General features: G+C 43.1%; 3 protein-coding genes across 6 annotated transcripts; 2 read left to right on the forward strand and 1 right to left on the reverse strand.

Moving 5' to 3' along the window:
- Nucleotides 1–483: 483 nt before the first annotated feature.
- On the forward strand, nucleotides 484–4,646 carry zgc:174917 (uncharacterized protein LOC565650 homolog). Of its 3 annotated transcripts, none has more exons than XM_055224770.1 (7): nucleotides 484–506; nucleotides 1,920–2,073; nucleotides 3,227–3,446; nucleotides 3,552–3,643; nucleotides 4,099–4,238; nucleotides 4,302–4,406; nucleotides 4,478–4,646. In XM_055224770.1, the coding sequence occupies exons 2-7, from the start codon at nucleotides 1,947–1,949 to the stop codon at nucleotides 4,562–4,564; spliced, it is 771 nt and encodes a 256-aa protein (XP_055080745.1). In that variant the 5' UTR covers nucleotides 484–506; nucleotides 1,920–1,946; the 3' UTR covers nucleotides 4,565–4,646. The 3 variants fall into 3 exon arrangements, with proteins under 3 accessions (XP_055080745.1, XP_033830255.1, XP_055080744.1); XM_033974364.2 differs by lacking the exon at nucleotides 484–506 and adding an exon at nucleotides 1,217–1,260; XM_055224769.1 differs by lacking the exon at nucleotides 484–506 and adding an exon at nucleotides 1,308–1,325.
- A 1,266-nt stretch (nucleotides 4,647–5,912) lies between these two features.
- Nucleotides 5,913–8,844, reverse strand: si:ch211-153b23.5 (uncharacterized protein LOC321177 homolog). Of its 2 annotated transcripts, none has more exons than XM_033974258.2 (5): nucleotides 8,755–8,844; nucleotides 8,214–8,391; nucleotides 7,971–8,142; nucleotides 6,783–6,984; nucleotides 5,913–6,177 (listed from the first exon to the last, which is right to left on the reverse strand). In XM_033974258.2, the coding sequence occupies exons 2-5, from the start codon at nucleotides 8,319–8,321 to the stop codon at nucleotides 5,985–5,987; spliced, it is 675 nt and encodes a 224-aa protein (XP_033830149.1). In that variant the 5' UTR covers nucleotides 8,322–8,391; nucleotides 8,755–8,844; the 3' UTR covers nucleotides 5,913–5,984. The 2 variants fall into 2 exon arrangements, with proteins under 2 accessions (XP_033830149.1, XP_033830150.1); XM_033974259.1 differs by having other exon boundaries at nucleotides 8,214–8,394; nucleotides 8,755–8,786.
- A 771-nt stretch (nucleotides 8,845–9,615) lies between these two features.
- Nucleotides 9,616–15,663, forward strand: si:ch211-153b23.4 (uncharacterized protein LOC335392 homolog). The gene is made up of 9 exons (XM_033974289.2): nucleotides 9,616–9,792; nucleotides 10,738–10,884; nucleotides 10,962–12,590; nucleotides 13,920–14,019; nucleotides 14,092–14,240; nucleotides 14,314–14,426; nucleotides 14,564–14,653; nucleotides 14,749–14,871; nucleotides 15,071–15,663. The coding sequence occupies exons 1-9, from the start codon at nucleotides 9,735–9,737 to the stop codon at nucleotides 15,449–15,451; spliced, it is 2,790 nt and encodes a 929-aa protein (XP_033830180.1). The 5' UTR covers nucleotides 9,616–9,734; the 3' UTR covers nucleotides 15,452–15,663.
- Nucleotides 15,664–20,370: the final 4,707 nt, after the last annotated feature.

Here is a 20,370-nt window from a genome sequence, read left to right on the forward strand (position 1 = left end):
GACACATAAAAAACCCTCACTAATCCAAGTGTTTGTAAAGTGATTGTTCCAGGACGTTTGCTGCTAATGTTACTGGACAATGAGCGTTTGAGCGTTTCAGGTTTCTGTGTGTCACCCCCACGCACACGCCCACGAACACGCCACGCCACAAACACACCACGCCACAAACACGCCACGCCCGACAGGTCACGACCCAGATTATCTTTGGTTATTCCACAGAAACTTCAGCTCAAAAATAATGAGGTGATTCAAAACGGGACTTTCCAGGATTTGTGTTTAAATAAGATCAGACTAAAGAGAAGTGGACACAACCGAGAGCCACAGGTGAGAGACACAGGTGAGACAAACAGGTGAGACAAACAGGTGAGAGCCACAGGTGAGAGACACAGGTGAGAGACACAAATGAGAGCCACAGGTGAGAGCCGCAGGTGAGAGACGCAGGTGAGAGACGCAGGTGAGAGATGCAGGTGAGAGACGCAGGTGAGAGCCACAGGTGAGAGTCACAGGTGAGAGCCACAAGTCAGAGACACAGGTGAGAGCCACAGGTGAGAGACACAGGTGAGAGCCACAGGTGAGAGCCACAAGTCAGAGACACAGGTGAGAGCCACAGGTGAGAGACACAGGTGAGAGCCACAGGTGAGAGCCACAAGTCAGAGACACAGGTGAGAGCCACAGGTGAGAGACACAGGTGAGAGCCACAGGTGAGAGACACAGGTGAGAGACACAGGTGAGAGACACAGGTGAGAGACACAGGTGAGACAAACAGGTGAGAGACACAGGTGAGAGACACAGGTGAGAGCCACAGGTGAGACAAACAGGTGAGAGACACAGGTGAGACAAACAGGTGAGAGACACAGGTGAGAGACACAGGTGAGAGCCACAGGTGAGACAAACAGGTGAGAGACACAGGTGAGAGACACAGGTGAGAGACACAGGTGAGAGACACAGGTGAGACAAACAGGTGAGAGACACAGGTGAGAGCCGCAGGTGAGAGCCACAGGTGAGAGACACAGGTGAGAGACACAGGTGAGAGCCACAGGTGAGACAAACAGGTGAGAGACACAGGTGAGAGACACAGGTGAGAGCCACAGGTGAGAGCCACAGGTGAGACAAACAGGTGAGAGACACAAATGAGAGACACAGGTGAGAGACACAGGTGAGAGCCACAGGTGAGAGCCACAGGTGAGACAAACAGGTGAGAGACACAAATGAGAGACACAGGTGAGAGACACAGGTGAGAGCCACAGGTGAGAGCCACAGGTGAGACAAACAGGTGAGAGACACAAATGAGAGACACAGGTGAGAGACACAGGTGAGAGCCACAGGTGAGACAAACAGGTGAGAGACACAGGTGAGAGGTGGAGGGTTCAATTACCACAAGGGATGATCTTTGGGTCATGAATAAAGCCAACACTCAGAACTAAACCAGGTCTAAACCAGGTCTAAACCAGGACTAAAACAGGATTAAATCGGGACTAAAGCAGGACTAAACTAGGACTAAACCAGGACTAAAACAGGACTAAACCAGGACTAAAACAGGATTAAACCAGGACTAAACAGGATTAAAAAACCAGGTCTAAACCAGGTCTAAACCAGGACTAAACCAGGTCTAAACCAGGTCTAAACCAGGACTAAACCAGGTCTAAACCAGGACTAAACCAGGTCTAAACCAGGACTAAACCAGGTCTAAACCAGGACTAAACCAGGTCTAAACCAGGTCTAAACCAGGACTAAACCAGGTCTAAACCAGGACTAAACCAGGTCTAAACCAGGACTAAACCAGGTCTAAACCAGGTCTAAACCAGGTCGTGGTCCTGAAATGTTCCCCATTTCTCCTGATCCTCTGATGATGTTTTGTTGCTAAACTCAAAAACCACATGATGATTTAAACTCGTGTCTTTTCTGTTTTTGCGGCTCAGGTCTGAGCTGAAAACACGACCCAGACGATGACGACACGCTCTGACCTCCAGGAGGCGTACGTCCAGGAGGGTTTCCTCTCCCCGCTGCCCGTCCTGACCCAGGAGGAGCTGAGCGACGCCAGACTCGCCTTCTCTCGACTCGAGGAGCAGTTTGGTGAGTGGCACGTCCCAGAATGCACCTGGGCACAGTCTGAAACACAGTCGAGGTCCACTACATGCTGGTCTCTGGACGTTTTTAATCCCATCCTGTTCCATAATCGTGTATTAAACTTATCTTTTTATTTTTCTTACTCAAAAACATCTACAAAAAAAAGCACACGCATCGTCTCTCCACAGATCTGACCTGTAACTTGGCCTGTTTGTTTCCATGGAGTTAGACGTAATGTCATGCTGTGGAACATTCCAGGCAAAAACAGGGCTAAACCAGGACTGAACCAGGACTAAAACAGGACTAAACCAGGACTAAAACAGGACTAAACCAGGACTAAACCAGGACTAAACCAGGACTAAAACAGAACTAAACCAGGATTAAACCAGGACTAAACCAGGACTAAAACAGGACTGAACCAGGACTGAACCAGGACTGAACCAGGACTAAAGCAGGACTAAACCAGAACTAAACCAGGACTAAACCAGGTCTAAACCAGAACTAAACCAGAACTAAACCAGTACTAAACCAGGACTAAACCAGGACTAAAACAGGACTAAAACAGGACTAAACCAGGACTTAAACAGGACTAAACCAGGACTAAACCAGGACTAAACCAGGACTAAACCAGGACTAAAACAGAACTAAACCAGGATTAAACCAGGACTAAACCAGGACTAAAACAGGACTGAACCAGGACTGAACCAGGACTGAACCAGGACTAAAGCAGGACTAAACCAGAACTAAACCAGGACTAAACCAGGTCTAAACCAGAACTAAACCAGAACTAAACCAGTACTAAACCAGGACTAAACCAGGACTAAACCAGGACTAAAACAGGACAAAACCAGGACTAAACCAGGACTAAACCAGGACTGAACCAGGACTAAACCAGGACTAAACCAGGACTGAACCAGGACTGAACCAGGACTAAACCAGGACTGAACCAGGACTGAACCAGGACTAAACCAGGACTAAACCAGGACTGAACCAGGACTGAACCAGGACTAAACCAGGACTAAACCAGGACGCTGATGTGTCCAGATCTACAGTTTCGTGTTTCACAGATACAGCTCACGTCGGTCGCAGCTTCTCGTCTAAAAGTCTCTTCGTTTCCTCTTGAGCTAAATTATCCTCGTGTTCTGTTTTTGTTCTTTAGGCGTTGAGTACACGAGCTACAGTCTCCATAACGTCCACCTGAAGTACGACTGGGTCCTGGCTCTGACCCAACACCCTCGGGTCCTGGACGCGGTCAGGGCCGTCCTGGGGCCCGACGTGATCCTGCTGGACTCGCGTTTCATCTGTAAATATCCCGCGCTGGAACGTGACGGTGGCGAGGAGGAGGAGCTGCCGTATGTGGCGTGGCATCAGGACATGAAGTACGTGTGTGTGTGTGGGGGTGTGTGTGTAGGTGTGTGTGTGTGTGTGTGTGTGTTTACTCTGGCTGCACCGGGACGTCCCACTAACACCAACCGCTCCTGCAGGTACTGGGGCATCGACGGAGGCCCAGTCCTGTCCGTGTGGCTCGCTCTGGACGACTCACTCCAGGACAATGGTGCACTGCAGGTCATACCAGGTAATACCAGGTCATACCGGGTCACACCGGGTCATACCGGGCCACACAACCTGTATTATACAAACTGTATCAAAGATGTCAGTGTGAACCAGGACTAAACCAGAACTAAACCAGGACTAAATCAGACTTCCCTCACCCCAGACACGTCCTCCAGCTCCTCAGGTGGGACCCCAAGGCGTCTCCAGCCCAGAGACACAATCCCTGTGGCGTGTCCTCCTCCTGGTGGACCATCCCCGGAACTCCTCCCCGGGGAGGTGTCCAGGAGGCGAACAGGTGCTCCCCTCGATGAAGGAGTAACGGCTCTACGCTGAGCTCCCCACCATAATTCTCAGGGAAACAGGAATAAAAAGTCATTTATTTTTATTAGACTGAGACTCAGAGGTGTATTACTTTGATCTACAGGATGGTTTTGGATTTGTGACAGTTTTATCTTTATTAAACCCTCCTCGTCTCAGGTACTCACCGCTCAGGCCTGCTCCCCCATCGCTCGGCCGTACGTCCGGGGAACATGCTGACCGTAAACCAGGAGATCCCCGAGGAGCTGGTGCAGGCGGAGCGGGCCGTGCTGTGCCCCTTGTTAGCGGGCCAGATGTCTGTGAGTAAAGACACGACTCAGTGGCTTTTATCGGCTTTATAACCTCACGTGTCGGTTTGTCAGGTTCACGACGGCCTCCTCGTACACGCCAGCGACCCCAACACGTCCCCAAACAGACGCTGCGGGTTTGTGATCCGGTACGTGCCCACGTGTGCGTTCCCCATCGAGGTGAGGACGACCGCTCCTGCACATTTCAAATCAAAAACTGGAACAAACTCACTCACACGTGTCTCCTTCAGGATTCAGACCGACCCAGGAAGTTCAACGCCGCCGTGTTGGCCTGCGGCACAGATCGCTTCAATCATTTCTCTAAAACAAGATTATAATCTTTTCTGATCTGTGTTTGACGTGTTTGTCCTTATATTTACTTTAATGCAGATGTAAAAGTTCATTAAAGCTGCTGCTGTGCTGTAGCCGACTCGTTTCACACTCGTTTTGATAAATAAAACATGACCTGAAACAGTGTAAAGTTGGATTGTAATGTATCTTTCTCAAATAATCAAACTAATTAAACCAATGAATGTCTTAAATTAGACATCTGCTGATCCAAACAAGACCACAGGTTCCAGGAGGAGCTTTATGTGAGTGAATTCTGCAGAAAATGCTTGTCCTCAGCTCCGGAAAATGCAAAAACCTTCTTCAGAAATGTTTTAAGAGGACTCCCGCACACTGTCTCACTTTTAGTTCACTTTTATGAGTCCGTCTGCTCTTCCTCAGGTAAATGTGACACATAAACTTAAACCCGAGGGACCAAAACGATGTGTCCAGTGAACCAAGAGTGAGACGGTGTGAGGGAAGACTCCATAAAACATTTAAGCCTCTGAAAAAGCCTCTGCTCTGGTGCACAGACTCTACACACAAAAATCTTCTGTAAATGTAAAAAAAAAGCAAAAGAAGTGAACAGAATCAGAATCACAAGACTTTTAATGCCATTGTCAGTGAACACAACTCATAAAAACACTGAATACTGTAATAATAATAATATAAAAAAGTAGAAATGTAGCTATTATATTAAAAAATATCTACAGCAACATCAGAACAACAGAGCAAACATGTTTTGTACAGATGTTAATTTGATAATCAGAGGTGAAACGACGATAAACTCACCCCAAACACTCACACGTCACATTTACACGAGTTAAGGAGGGTGAAGTGTCTTGCTTAAGGACACAACAACAGTTTCCACCACTTCTGCTCCACGGTGGCATCTTCCCCGTGTTCTCTCCCGTCTGTGTTTTAACCAAGTCCAGCCCTGATTTGTTTCTAAAATGAGCTCAGGGAGGATCAGGTGCTCTTATGTTACACTGTGTATTTTCTCTTTGTGTTACTGTGTTTTTGTTTTTTTTTTAATGGGAGATCATTAAGAAAAATCTGCATTTATTTGTGTGTTTAGCGGCTCAGTTGGTAGAGCATTTGTCCACTAATCTACAAGTTGTCAGGTCAAATCCCGATCTCAAAATAAACATTGATAGAGTCCTTGGGCAAGACACTTAACCCCTTCATCCCCAGCGTCTGTGTGTGAATGTGTGAGTGTGTTATGTCTTATTTTTGTTTATATCAAATTATTTCCTCTTCAGTTAAACCTCGTCACACTTAACGTTCTTTATAAAGACACATCAGTTTCACAAACACTCACTACAGATGAAAACGCAAACACAAACAAGGTAAGAGTCATAATTTATTTAACGTGAACACAAAACTCAAATAAAGCCGCAGTTCCACGCTCGTCCTCTCTGTACTTCCTGCTCAGGCGAGTTTGAGCACCTCTCTGACCATGGCGCCCACTCCGTCAAACACCTGGTGGACGGGGGCGTTGCACATGAAGGCGCAGGTCGTGACCAGTTTATTTTTCATGTCGACGTGAGCCTCATCCACCTCCCTGTTCACGTGTTTGCATCCCAGGGACTTCACGGCACCGGCGGTTTGTGCGTAAGGCCATCTGTGCGAGGCAAACGGTCAGGAGTTTGAAAAACAAGAGAAAAAAAAAAAGAAAAAAATGTATATAATAAATAAATAAATTAAAATAAAATAAATAAATACAAATTAATACAAAATAAAATAATTAAATACATAAGTAAATTGAAATATATAAAAATAAATACATAAAAAATAAATAAAATGAATTAATAAAAATAATTAATAAAAATAATTAAAAATGTAATAAAGATAAAATAAATACAAATTAATACCAAATCAAATAATTAAATACATAAGTAAATTAAAATATATAAAAGTAAATACATAAAAAATAAATAAAATGAATTAATAAAAATAATTAAAAATGTAATAAAGATAAAATAAATACAAATTAATATAATATAAAATAAATACATAAAAATAAATAAAAATATACAAATAAATAAATATAAATAAATACAAATTACTAAATACAAATTAATAAAAAAACACTATAATAAATAAATAAAAAATAATAATTAAATACAAATTAAATTAAATTAATACATAAAAAATAGATTCATTAAACAAAATAAAACAAAATAAAATACAATAAAATAATAGTAATAAAAATAAAACAAGTCTTACTTCTCACACTCTTTGTCCTGGCCCACAGTCACCTCACACGCAGGCAGGAGCTTAACGGCCAGAACAGGAGCGATGCAGCACATTCCCAGAGGTTTTCCGGCTTTGTGAAAGGACTTAATGAGCTTCTCCACGTCGGGATGGACGCTGCAGTCTTTACTCTTCACTGCCCAGTCGCTCAGGTTCTTGGCCACACCAAACCCACCTGAAACACACGGAGCAGATGGAGGTCGACAGGGAGAAACACGTTCACACCCACACGTCGCCTGAACGTCCACTTCTCCTTCAGTTTATGAAACATGGAGTCATATTTTTGGGGTTATTATTACCATGGACATTTTTCTTTGCTCTACTGGGACATTTTTGTTTATTTTTTGTCTGTATGATCAGATTTGAGCTGTAAAAGTTTGAATAAATAACGTGTCTGACTCATTACAGACTCAAACTAACGACTAAACTGTTTAATTTTGCTTCTGTTTATTTATCGCAGCTCATGATTTTGAACAATATTGCAGATTTATCATAGTTTTTGTGATTTAAATCTGCTCTGGGCTTTTTGTGTCGTGTAAATGAGTTTCAGTTTTATCGTTTATCGTCTCTATTTACTTCAGCGATATATCGAAGCTAAAAACCCCGCCCTCTAGTGGAGGTGTATTATGTTTGACCCCATTCAAACTCCCACGGGTCTGACAGGGGCAGGGCCTGGTTTAGTCCTGGTTTAGCCCCAGGTTAGTCCTGGTTTAGTCCTGGTTTAGTCCTGGTTTAGTCCTGGTTTAGTACTGGTTTAGTTCCAGTTTAGTCCTGGTTTAGTCCTGGTTTAACCCCAGTTTAGTCCTGGTTTAGTCCCAGTTTAGTCCTGGTTTTGTCCCGGTTTAGTCCTGGTTTTGTCCTGGTTTAGTCCTGGTTTAGTCCTGGTTTAGTCCTGGTTTAGTCCTGGTTTGGATCATATTGACACCTGGAACATTTCTTGTATAAAACTTGGACAAATCACTGGTTTCAGGGCTCAAACTTGGGACTGTCCCGGGTCAGTGGGGGGTGTGGTATATATATATATATATATATATATATATATATATATATATATATATATATATATATATATATATATATATATATTTACACATTAAACATACAGTTGTTGAATGAAACCTCCAGGTGGAGTAAGAATGTGAAGTAAAACACATTAAAGACCTGGGATAATCGCAGCGTCAAAGGCCGAGACGTCCAGCGTGGCCAGATCGCTGACCTCTCCTCTGGCGATACGAGCGCTCTCCTCCAGGACACTGCGCGTCTCCTCTGTGGGCTTCCCCTCACGGTGGTTCACTACATGCATCTGGGGAATATTCGGAGCAAACATCTGAACCTGAAATAAATAAATGAAAAATAAACATTAAAACAAACTCCCTGCTGACGGAAGGTTCCACAGAGTCTGACCTTAGCTCCAGCTCGGCTCAGGTGCACGAGGACCGCAGACGCCTCGTGGACCTCTGTCCCATCGTAGACGCCACAGCCGGACAAGAGGACGGCCACTCGCTTTGCCATCGCGTCTCAAAGAGTTAACAGGTACAAAAATACAACAAATACCACAGTGTACGGGCAGAAACAGCGACACCTGCTGACAGAAACACACAGGTCATTGTCAGAGGAGAGTCAGGAGATACTGTGGCCAGAGGAGCACAGAATATAAATAATACAAACTCACGCCAACTAAAAGAGAGACTGGTAAAAAAATAAAAAATAAATTAAAAAAAAAAGCCTAAGACCTAAACTCCTGCTGACACACACAGGTCAGTCTCCAGGTGATGAGCTCATGATACAAAGACACGAGAGAGACAAACAACAGCCTAAGAACTAAACAACCTGGCACCAAATGTGTTTGGACCAGTCACAAAACAAGTACCGCACAGTCCACACTCTGTATAAATATTAATAATTAATATGAAGAGCAGGATGTTGGAGATGAAGCTCCTCTCACCTCAGTCTCTCTGGTCTCTGTTGCTTCTCTTCAGACTTTCTTCACTCTGTGTTTTACTGAAGCTCTGTGCAGCTTCTTATTGAAGCGGACTCTCTCTGTCTCCTCCCACAACTCACTCCTCTTTAAAAAAAAAAAAAAAAAAAAAAAGTCCCTCATTACTCACAGACTTTGTGACACAGACTCGTGTCTCGCTCGTCTCATATTTCTCGGAGAGTTTCCTTTGGATCAGAGCCTGTGTGAAGTGAAGCGGGTCACACACGAGATTCATTTATTTATAGTGAAAAAGCTGCGGGCAGGTGCGGCTCCGGCTCCGGCTCCGACTCCGGCTCCGGCTCCGACTCCGGCTCCGGCTCAATCAGACTCAGATTTAACCCGGAGCTGCGCGTCCAGACTGAGCCCTCTGTTATTTTGTACTGTCCAGAAAACTGACCACAGCTCCGAGAGCAGACTGAGCCCGGAGTGAATGTAAAACACAGAGTACACAGTACACAGAGTACACAGAGTACACAGTACACAGAGTACACAGTACACAGAGTACACAGTACACAGAGTACACAGAGTATACAGAGTACACAGTACACAGAGTACACAGAGTACACACAGTACACAGTACACGGAGTACACAGAGTACATACAGCCCTCATCGTGTCTATCTTGACCTCTTCACGCTGCTGGACACTGGTCCTGGTCTTTCCACAGGTTCAAAACAAAAGTTTGAGTGTGATTCACACTTTTTCCAGTGGTTTTTTCCTGAAGGCGCAGCTCGGCTCAAGTTTCTCTGACGTGCTGACGTCACAGCGCAAAGACGCTTAAAGCCTCGAGCTCCAAGTTCAACACGAGCATAAGAAGAACAAGCACCACAGGAGCACCACCAGCACCACAGGAGCACCACAGGAGCACCACAGGAGCACCACAGGAGCACCACAGGAGCACCACAGGAGCACCACAAGAGCACCACAGCAACAAGCACCACCAGCTCCATGAGTGAAGAGCAGCAGCCACTGCACCTCTCTGTGGGCATCCTCACCATCTCCGGAGGTAAGAGAACTTCTACTGCAGTATATGTACTTTTACACACAGTATGTGTACTTTTACACACAGTATGTGTACTTCTATCACAGTATATGTACTTTTACACATAGTATATGTACTTTTACACACAGTATATGTACTTTTACACACAGTATATGTACTTTTACACATAGTATATGTACTTCTATCACAGTATATGTACTTCTATCAGAGTATATGTACTTCTATCACAGTATATGTACTTCTATCAGAGTATATGTACTTCTATCAGAGTATATGAACTTTCACACACAGTATATGTACTTTCACCTGCAGTATATGTACTTTCACCTGCAGTATATGTACTTTTGTACACAGTATTTGTCCAACTGAAAATGAGCTGTAGTAAATGGGACAGATGTTGTGGTCCTGGGGTTTTATTCTTAAACTCTTCTGTTTATCCACAGACTCATAAACGAGTGAATCTACATTTTGTTGATTTAATGTGACTCAGACTCCAGATCTTTCGTCGCTTTGTTCATTTCTCGTTTTTCTTTGGGCTGATTGGACCTGATGATGTAAAAACAAAGAATTATCTTTTTACATTATGTAGTTTCTGAAAAAGTGATCAAATCAAATGTGACATTTTAATCATGTTGATTAAACATTTGGATAATGATTTGTAAAAACTATTTCTTAAGACGCTGAAACAGCAACATTTTTAAAAACAAAATGAGAAACAACAAATGTGACTCTTGAACAATGTGGCTCATTTGAAGTGCAGACATATGCCTTTATAATAAATGAATAAATAAATAAATAAATAAATAAATATATAATTGGAAACATTTCTGAACATTCTAAATTTGGTTGCCCAGAACAACTTAAAATGTGTTGTCCTCATGTTTGACGCCAGGTCCTAGGAGGTTAAAACCATTTGACCCTTTAGACCTTTTTTCTGTTTTTCTTTAGGTTCTCTTCTGTTCCTCGTGAATAACTACGCCTCTGGCTCTAATGGACAGTATGGTTCTACATATGCAGAGTCCGGCCCCACTCTCGTCCCTCGCTCTGCCGTGGGGATCCTGCTCCTCATCCTCGCTCTGCTCTTGGCTTATGCAGGTTTGTATTAATATAAGTTTTTACTTTTCCCTTCGTGCCACGTGTGAATCATTGACGTTTGGATGTTTTTCCTGCAGCTCTCAGTGGCCGTCGGAGCCGTGCGCAGCTGTTTTCCACGGTGTGTTTGACCGTCTCGTCGCTGTGGTTCAGTTTGGGGCTGGTCTTCATCGTCACGCAGCAGAACGAGCTCAGTTTCTTGTCTCCTGGTTTGGCTGCGTTTAGCTTAGGCCTGTTTCTCATCGGCTTTGTCGCATTTTTAGCAAAGAAAGTGATTTTAACCATCATATCCATTAGCATTAGCTTAGCGTGTGCTCATCAGATCGCCGGTTTGAGCATCCCAGGTTTTGGCCGCACCTCCGTCGCCGCCTTTTACCTCCTCGTTGTTCTTGCAGGGGTTTATTTTGGCGTCGACCGTTTACTTTCTTTCATCACTGGGGGTAAAGGGAAGTTCCCGGGAGCAGGTTTAAAAGACGCGAGTGTCGTGGTGAAGTCCGAGCGCGGTTTAAGCGGCTCTGACGTGACTGTCGTAGGTTTGGTGTTGAACTTGGTCTCCGCCGCCGTGCTGTCCGGTCCTGTGGTCGGTCTGGAGCTTCACCCCGCCCTCATCTGTTGGTCGTGGACGGCCGCGTTGTTCCAGTCGGGCGTTTGTGTTCTCCTCTTCAGGGCGATGGATCCTCTGGCAGCCCTTTTTTTTGCTTTCATGGCGTTGCTCAGATTTGCAGAGGGATTCTTGATTCTCTCGAGTGAACCTCTGAGCGTGTCTCCTGTCCTCTGCTCAGCCGCCGCCTCCGTCCTGTTTTTCATCCTCGCTCTGTTTAGTTGCTCCAAAAGCCTTTTCCATGGGTTCTACTCGCTGTTCTTTACGGTTTACTGTATAACCATCGCAGCCAGGTCTTCCAAAGCCGCGCAGGGCGTCCAAGTCGCTATAATCATCGTAACAGCAGGTATGATTTTAATGGAGTCTTTCAATATGACGCCATGTTTCAAAATCCATAAAAAACAGGGATATTTCAAGTCATTATTAAACCGGGTCAAATGTGTGACTCTGAAAGCCAATGACAAACACCAAAATGCGCCTCATCTGGGGTTTTCCAAATACGCAGACGCTGAAGTCTTGGGCCATGCTTGTAGCGTGTTAGCGGCGTTCGCGCTCCTGGATGGACACATTAGCTCTGCGTATTTACTTCTGCTCCCCGTGGTTGTGGGCGTGGGGCTGCTTCAGTTACTCTGCGGATCGGTGGCGTTCTCTCGAGGGAAAACGTTTGAGAGTACCGTTTTTTTCCTCTACGCGGTGTTGTGGCTTTTCTGGGGGTTGGTCAGATATAGCGACCTCTACAGGGACGTGAGGGGGTTTAACGTCGCCGTGGGGATCGTCAGTTTGTTGTTGTTTAACTCGCTGGTGACAGTCGCCGCCTTGTTTCTCAGCGTGGCCTGGTTCGCGTACACTCTCAGCTTCCAGTTCATCATTCTTAGTTTCCTGCTGGATGCATTGGGGTTTCTGCCGTTCGGTTACGACATCGCCGCGTCCGTCGTCTTCGGTCTGGTCAGTTTGTATTGCTTTTTGGCCCAGATGTTTAGCAGCACGTTGGAGTCGCCTCAGATTCCTTTGGGGAAGCCCATCGCTAAGCTGAGCGGAGTCGGCGGCGGCGCTGACGTCTGCCCACATGTCCCTGCGCGAAAGGCAACGTCTGTGGAGCGGATAGCAGGTCAGAAAACACAGAAAACACAGAAACATCAAAGTATTTTTACCTCCATGTTTATATTTACATTACATCATTATAGCGTTTCCCATTGACTTAAACTGAGACTATATTAGCACAGTGTTAAAGAAGGAAATAGAGCCACTGCACGTAAAGTTTGAGCGTTAAAGAAGGAAATAGAGCCGCTGCACGTAAAGTTTGAGCGTTAAAGAAGGAAATAGAGCCGCTGCACGTAAAGTTTGAGCGTTAGAGAAGGAAATAGAGCCGCTGCACGTAAAGTTTGAGCGTTAAAGAAGGAAATAGAGCCGCTGCACGTAAAGTTTGAGCGTTAAAGAAGGAAATAGAGCCGCTGCACGTAAAGTTTGAGCGTTAAAGAAGGAAATAGAGCCACTGCACGTAAGTTTGAGCGTTAAAGAAGGAAATAGAGCCACTGCACGTAAGTTTGAGCGTTAAAGAAGGAAATAGAGCCACTGCACGTAAAGTTTGAGCGTTAAAGAAGGAAACAGAGCCACTGCACGTAAAGTTTGAGCGTTAAAGAAGGAAACAGAGCCACTGCACGTAAAGTTTGACCGTTAAAGAAGGAAATAGAGCCACTGCACGTAAAGTTTGAGCGTTAAAGAAGGAAATAGAGGCGGCAACGGAAAGAAGTTAGTCGATGTAAAAAATGTCAAAAGCTTTCAGAGGAAATAAAAGCAGATGGCCCGTGTTGGTGCTGTTTTATTTTCTAAACCTGTGGGTGTGTTCGTCCCCTGTTGCTGATTTTCAGGCACAGTTTAAAAATTAAAACAAAACAAAAAACCTCTGTGTGCGTCAAATTACATCATGAAAACCTGCGGCTTATATTCAGGTGCGGCTTATCTATGAACAAAATAGATTTTATTTTAAAGTTTAGTTCAAGCTCAAGAGTCTGAAATCTACAGTAAATACATATATGAAGTAAAAATATCACTTAATGCCTCAACTGATTTAAAAAAAGCATAACAGACAAATGATTCCAAAAAAAATAAAAATAATTCTGTATTATCTTTTATAAATCACCACAGGGGCTGACGACATTTAAACTGGTTTAAAACAGCGACGCAAATGTGTTAAAAGTCTCTAAATGAACATGTAAAGTGAGGGTCCCCATTGAAGACCACAGCCCCCCCCCTTTAGCTCCTCCTACTAAAACTATCTGACTCCGCCCCTGTTTGTTTCTACACATAATAAAACATTTATATCACCACTTTTTGCGTAACTGAACCCCCCTCGCCCCAGAGTCTGTGTGTCTGGTGTATGAATCCGTGTGGAAATATAAATGTATAATAAAACCGTGATCATGTGACTGTCTCATAGATATCATGAAGAACGGCGGCGTGTGTGGGATGCCTACAGACACGGTGTATGTGCTCGTAGCAGCGTGCAGCCGCCCTGACGCCGTCGTAAAAGCCTACAAGTACGACACGTTCGGTCTCTGTTGATCACGTAAGAAGTCGTTGGTTTTCACTGTCGTAACGTCCGACTTTAGGGTGAAGAAACAGGCAGAGGACAGACCCATGTCCATGTGGATCTCCTCCATCAAACAGCTGGAGCCCGTGCGACACCTGCTGAGCCCCCTGCTGGTGGACTTTATGGAGGCGGCGTGGCCCTCGTCCATCAGCATGGTCATCCCTCGAGGTCAGAGTTCAGCCGTTTATGCAGGTTTCTTTAAATGTAACAGATCTCATTGTTGGTTCTGCGTCGTTTCCAGGTCCGTGGATGGATGTTTTTGGTTTGGGGGACGCGGCCAAACATATCGGGACGCCACAAAGCATCGCCATCAGAAACCCCGACTGTGCGGTCGCCACTCACCTCATGAACCTGGTGAGACGAGAAAACGGAAACTACAGCTACAGCTTTTACTTTATTACGCTCCACCGCCGTATCTAAGTTCAAACGCGTTAAAACAGTTTGACACGATGTTCCGTCTGTGACCCGCCGTCGTCTTTTTCATCTTTAAGGTCGGGCCCATCGCAGTGACTTCAGCCAATCCGACGGGAGAAGCCGACACGACGCATCACAACCAGGTTTACGCCAAGCTGGGAAACAAGGTGAAGCAGAAGCCCCGCCCGACGCAGCGCACGCGACGGGGACGCGCTGTCGTACACGGGCCGTAGTGACGTCTGCGTAACGTTTCTCGTCTTAGGTGGACGGGGTGTTGTGTGACGGGCCGTCTCCTGAGAACATCGCCTCGACTGTGGTGGACTGCACGAAGATCGAGTCCGGGCAGATCGGCTTCTTCAGAGTCGGGCTCATTCCTAAGTCAAAGGTAACTGGCCACGCCCATTTAAGGTTTTTCTTCGTTAAATCGGCGTGTTCTACAAAATGGACTTCTCAGATGTTTCTCCATGTTCTGGTCGTTTCTTCTCGTTGAGCCTCTGAAGTTGTATTTGGACTGATTCATGTTTGAGTTTAATCTTTAATCTTCTAGAGTAAAATTAACCACATTTTGTTTATTTTTCGAAAAGGTTCTGCAGATTTTTGAGGACGTCCAGAAGCGACACAAACGGGGACAGACCAATCCAGCGTTTGATTATGACGTTCACCTTCCTGAAACGGGACAGTTCTGCAGAGAGAGCGGGGACAGCAGCACCGAGTCAGGGCGGGGCTCGGACTGCTCCTGCCCCTACGCCTCAGGGCAGGGGTCAGAAGACTGCGCTCCTTATGCTTCAGGACAGGGGTCAGAAGACTGCGCTCCTTATGCTTCAGGACAGGGGTCAGAAGACTGCGCTCCTTATGCTTCAGGGCAGGGGTCAGAAGACTGCGCTCCTTATGCTTCAGGGCAAGGGTCAGAAGACTGCGCTCCTTATGCTTCAGGGCAGGGGTCAGAAGGGGTCATGGATTTCTGACCTCAGTCCAGTGAAGATCCTGGAGTCGTCCTGATGATTTATTAATTAACACAAAAAACAAAACTGAAAATCTGCACTGCTCATTATTTATTTCTGAATTTTTATTTATGTTTGTAACTTACACTTTAAAATAAATGAATTAAAAGACACAGTTTTATTTGAAATGCAGGTTTTATTACAGAATCGACTCATTTTGTTTCATATTTTTCTCACTTTGGTTCAGTCGGACAAAACCTGCGCTACATATTTACCATATTTATTTTATTTTTGTGAAGAAAAACTGAAAGAAACTACAAGGTTGAGACTTTTATGCACTTTGTTCAGCTGAAGACGTTTGTAAATGTGCTGTTTAAATAAAATAAATGAAGTATTAACGTGTATCTGTGTGTATATGTCATAAATCTCACACAAACTGACGTCTACGTGTTTGTTTCCTCCTTTGGCGTTCAGTCCTGCTTCGCTTCTGCCGCCATTTTGAATATTCAGCCATTTTATTTAAAGACTGTACCTGTTTTTTCTGTCTTAAACACATACAAAAAACAGAACTAGTTCATTTTAAACAGTTTTGCAGTGTCTTAAGTCGCTCCTCGCTCACTTTTTGCATTCAGAACATCCTAATTATCCACCATGATGAGTTTATAAGCACTTTTCAAAACTTTTAGAGGCCTGATAAGAGTTTTGTCATCACGGTGCTCATGATTAAAACGCAATAAATAAAAAATACAAATAAAAAAGCTTCATAATTAGACGCAGACAGCACTTATTTTCACCTCAACAACCTCAAAATTTACACGTACTGAGGTATTTTTACTCAAATATCGAACAAAATCAGGTCCAGGACTTTTAAAACTCTCGTCAAAGTGGAAGTTTGTGAAAAGAAAGTGATGTCATAAATACTTACTTGTTAAATATAATTCTGTTTACTGCGTTTTTGTGAAGAGAGTCTAAGGGTGAGAGCGCCCCCTTTAGGATAAACAGTACGAACCAGCACCTGACGGATTACGTGGGTAAAAGAAGCACGTTTAAGTCACAAGTTTCAAATAAAATGAGAGCGTTCAGTTTCCTACATGTTTCTCTGATGGAAACTGAAGATATTTGATGAGTTTGTTTTAACAGAGAACAAGTAAAAGACGAGACGCTTCACACCAGATTTCGATAACGTTTCCGTCTGCGGTCGCCGGGCAGATTAAAGGCCCCGTGTTACACTTTTCTCTCTGTTCTAATCTCGTTTCCTCGTCACAAACAGAGCGGAGTTGTGTTTTATTTTTTATTTCATTCACACGTTTAACACACAAACCTGCAGATTTAGACTGAGTTCTTCTCTCAAACAGAAAACACTCTGTTCCACCTTGTGATGTCATCATGTGGGCGATACAGGAAGTGCTCCGCTGTGTTTTTAAACTCTTCACTAGAATCACTTGGATCGTTTCAGTGCTGGAAAAATTGCCACGTATCTCGACTGAACTAAAGGTAAAAGGAGCTGTTCACTTGAAAAAAAACTACCACTTGATGACATCACAAGGTGGAACGTCGCGTTTTGAGCTTTGGGGATGTGACAGACTAATAATAAAGTGTGACTCAAACATGTGTGAATGAAACAAAACACAACTCCAGGTCTGTTTTTGACGCTTTTGCTTTAGAACACGACTTAAAGCTCATAAAAGTCCATTTTGTGGAACATCGGAGCTTGAACAAACTATTAAAACACATCCAAATATTTATAATTTACAGCACAACAGCCTCCTCTTTTAATGTTAATGTTATGATGATTATTTATGTTTTGATTTGTGTGATTTTAATATCTTTCTTATTCCGTAAAGCTCTTTTGAATGACTTTGTGGACCGATCGTACTGTACAAATAAACTTGCCACACTCCACATTTAGATAAGTGTATTTGTTTAACTTTGTATAATTCACACATTCAACGTTTAAAAAGACTCAGAGCTGACCACATAAACCAGAGACAATAGTGAAATAAAAACCCCAGGATCATGTAGAGGGTTAATATGAACATTTAAGACCAAAATGACGAGTCTGAAGCAGCAGAGACAGAGAGAGGAGACAAAAAATAAAAAATAAACTAAAAATAACACAAAAATAAATAAATAATTAAATAATTAACTAAATAATAACTTAAACAAAAAATCAAAATAACAAAAAAGAGTTAGAAAAAATGAAGTCCAAGTAAAAAAAAAAAAAAAAAAAAAAGAACACAAAATAACAAAAAAAAAAGAGGAAAAAATAAACAAAAAATAAAAAAATATGAACATTTAAGACAAAAATGATGAGTCTGACAGCAGCAGATACAGAGAGAGGACACAGTTTAAAAAAACAAAAAACAAAAAATAAACTCAAAATAAAAAATAAATAAAAAAATAAAAAACAACTAAAAATAAATAAATAAGTAAAATAAAAAATAAACTCAAAATAAAAATAAAACAAACAACAACAAAAAAAATCTACTCAAAATAACAAAAAAAAACCCTCAACATAACAAAAAATAAATAAATAAAAAAAAAAAAAAACACAAAATAACTCATACAAATGAACCCCAGAATCATGTAGAGGGTTAATACGAACATTTAAGACCAAAATGAGTCTGAAGCAGCAGAGACAGAGTCGATGGAGCCAAAAGTGCGTTCATGATCACTTCCTGTTTGGAACGTGGTTCTCTCTCTCATCTGGTTCATCTTTATCCAGCCTATGGCACTTTAACATATTTTAATGAAACCAAAGGTATTTTAACATGTGTTGGGGCGGGGGGTGGGAGTGTGTGTTGGGGCTGGGGGTGGGAGTGTGTGTTGGGGTAGGGGGTGGGAGTGTGCGGTGGGGCGGGGGGTGGGAGTGTGTGTTGGGGTGGGGGGTGGGAGTGTGTGTTGGGGCGGGGGGTTGTCTGGTTGTGTTTATTGATGTGTTGGGGTTGGGTTGTTGGGCTGTGGGGCGGTTGGGTGGGTTTGGTGGGTGGGACTGATTTTAATGCACTGTGGAGCACTTTGTGTTACATTTTTCTTGTATGAAAAGCGCTTTATAAATAAAGTTTGTTATTGTTGTTCTTGTTGGCTAGCGTGTTAGCTACGTCCATTTACATAATCGTCTATGAACCTGACCATAATTCTTAAGGGTTTAATCCTCTGTGCTTCTTGAAACTGCTCTTACACAGCAACAAGGAAATGACAGTACACGACTTTTGGAATATTTCATCAGTTTCTTCCCTTTAAGAATGGCTCGTACAGTAATAAAATATTTTCCTTCCTCGTGCCTCTGTGTCCTTATGGTCCGTGTAATTATGAGCCACTCGAAACTCTTTTGTGACTTATTTACACAATCACTTAAATAGTTTCTTTGTGAATGCTTTTCTTTATTATTTCCTTAATGACTAACTGGTTTGAGATTGTCTAGACATTGATTAAGTGCAAACATTTATGTTGAGCTGAAGGATTATGGTAAACGCAGGAGCAGGGCGTGACGCGCAGTATAGACGTGAGGTCAGAGTGGAAGTACAAGGGGTTTTCTGCAGGTGGACGGGCCCAGGACACGTGAGACGGTCCATCAGGCCGTGAAGAAAAAATATTTGGTTTCATTGTCTGTGTGAATTCGGTCAAGTGTTTTTCCATCCAGAAGCTTCCCACAATAGTTGAGAGGAGTTTATTTATTTTATTTATTTATTTATTTATTTATTTTAATTAGGACAGTGCATATTAATCAAAATGTCAACAAACAGCATCAATGTAAATGTCCCGGAATTAGCACAATAGCGAGTTTACATCCGTCGTCCTAAAGCAGGTCAGAAACAAAACATTTAAAGAAACACACAGATGAGACAAAAGTGACAAAGACACGACAACAAGTGAACCACAATAGACCATATTCTCTGAGTTTAAGATGTTTAAGTTTAAGAAAAAAATAACCTACATGTGTGAGCGTGTTTGACTATTTTTCAACCAATGTTTCAGAGTCTTGTTCTTGAAGGTTGAAAAGGACCCACAGTTCCTGACATGGGCAGGTCGTGTGTTCCATGACTGTGATCCTCTGACAGATGTCGCCATTTGGCCAAATTTGGTCCTGCGTCTCTGTACGTCTCAGTCTCCTCTGGTCAATGCTCTGGTATTAACTCGGTCAGTCGTTTTTTTACTTATAAAATCCATTAATGGTGTTTCATTCCATTCATCCGACAGAGCAATAGGACTGAGATCAGGGCTTTGTGATGGCCACTCTAAAACATCGACTTTGTTATCCTTAAGCCTCTTTGTCATCCTTAAGCCTCTTTGTCACCAGTTTGGCCGTATGCTTCAGACACATTTGTTGCTTTAACTTCCTGCTGATGTGTTGAGATGTTGCTTCAGTTTTTCCACATAATGTTTCTTTCTTTCCTCCTGATGCTTCTGTTTTGTGAAGTGCACCCGTCCGTCCTGCAGCAAAACAAGCCCACGACACGATGCAAACTCCCCCGTGTTTCACAGTCAGGATGGTGTTTCTCAGGATTACAAGTTTCCCCCTTTTTCCAATGCTCATTATGGTCAAACAGTTGAGTTTTAGTTTGGTCAGACCACAGGACATGTCTCTAAAAATGAACTGTGTGTGTTTTTTCTGTTTCTTTTGGAGTAATGTCTTCTTCCTGTGTTTGTGTTTAATTGTTTGAACAGATGAACAGTTCTCTTCCTCATATTTTGACTGATTTCTTTTGACTTTCTCATGATGTTACACAAAGAAGCAGCGTGTTTCAGGTGAGCTTCTGATAACTCATTAACTCAAATATTGTCAATAAACCAATCAGACACTTCCAAAGACATGACATCATCATCTGGGTTTTTCAAAATACAGTAAAGACATAGTGATCTTACTGTATATTAACCTGAAAAAATGTCTTAAAAAAATCCTTCTGTCATTATTTAGTCATTTAGCAAATAGAAATAATTTT

This window comes from Periophthalmus magnuspinnatus, chromosome 10 (assembly GCF_009829125.3).
Source record: "Periophthalmus magnuspinnatus isolate fPerMag1 chromosome 10, fPerMag1.2.pri, whole genome shotgun sequence".
Classification (NCBI taxonomy): domain Eukaryota; kingdom Metazoa; phylum Chordata; class Actinopteri; order Gobiiformes; family Gobiidae; genus Periophthalmus; species Periophthalmus magnuspinnatus.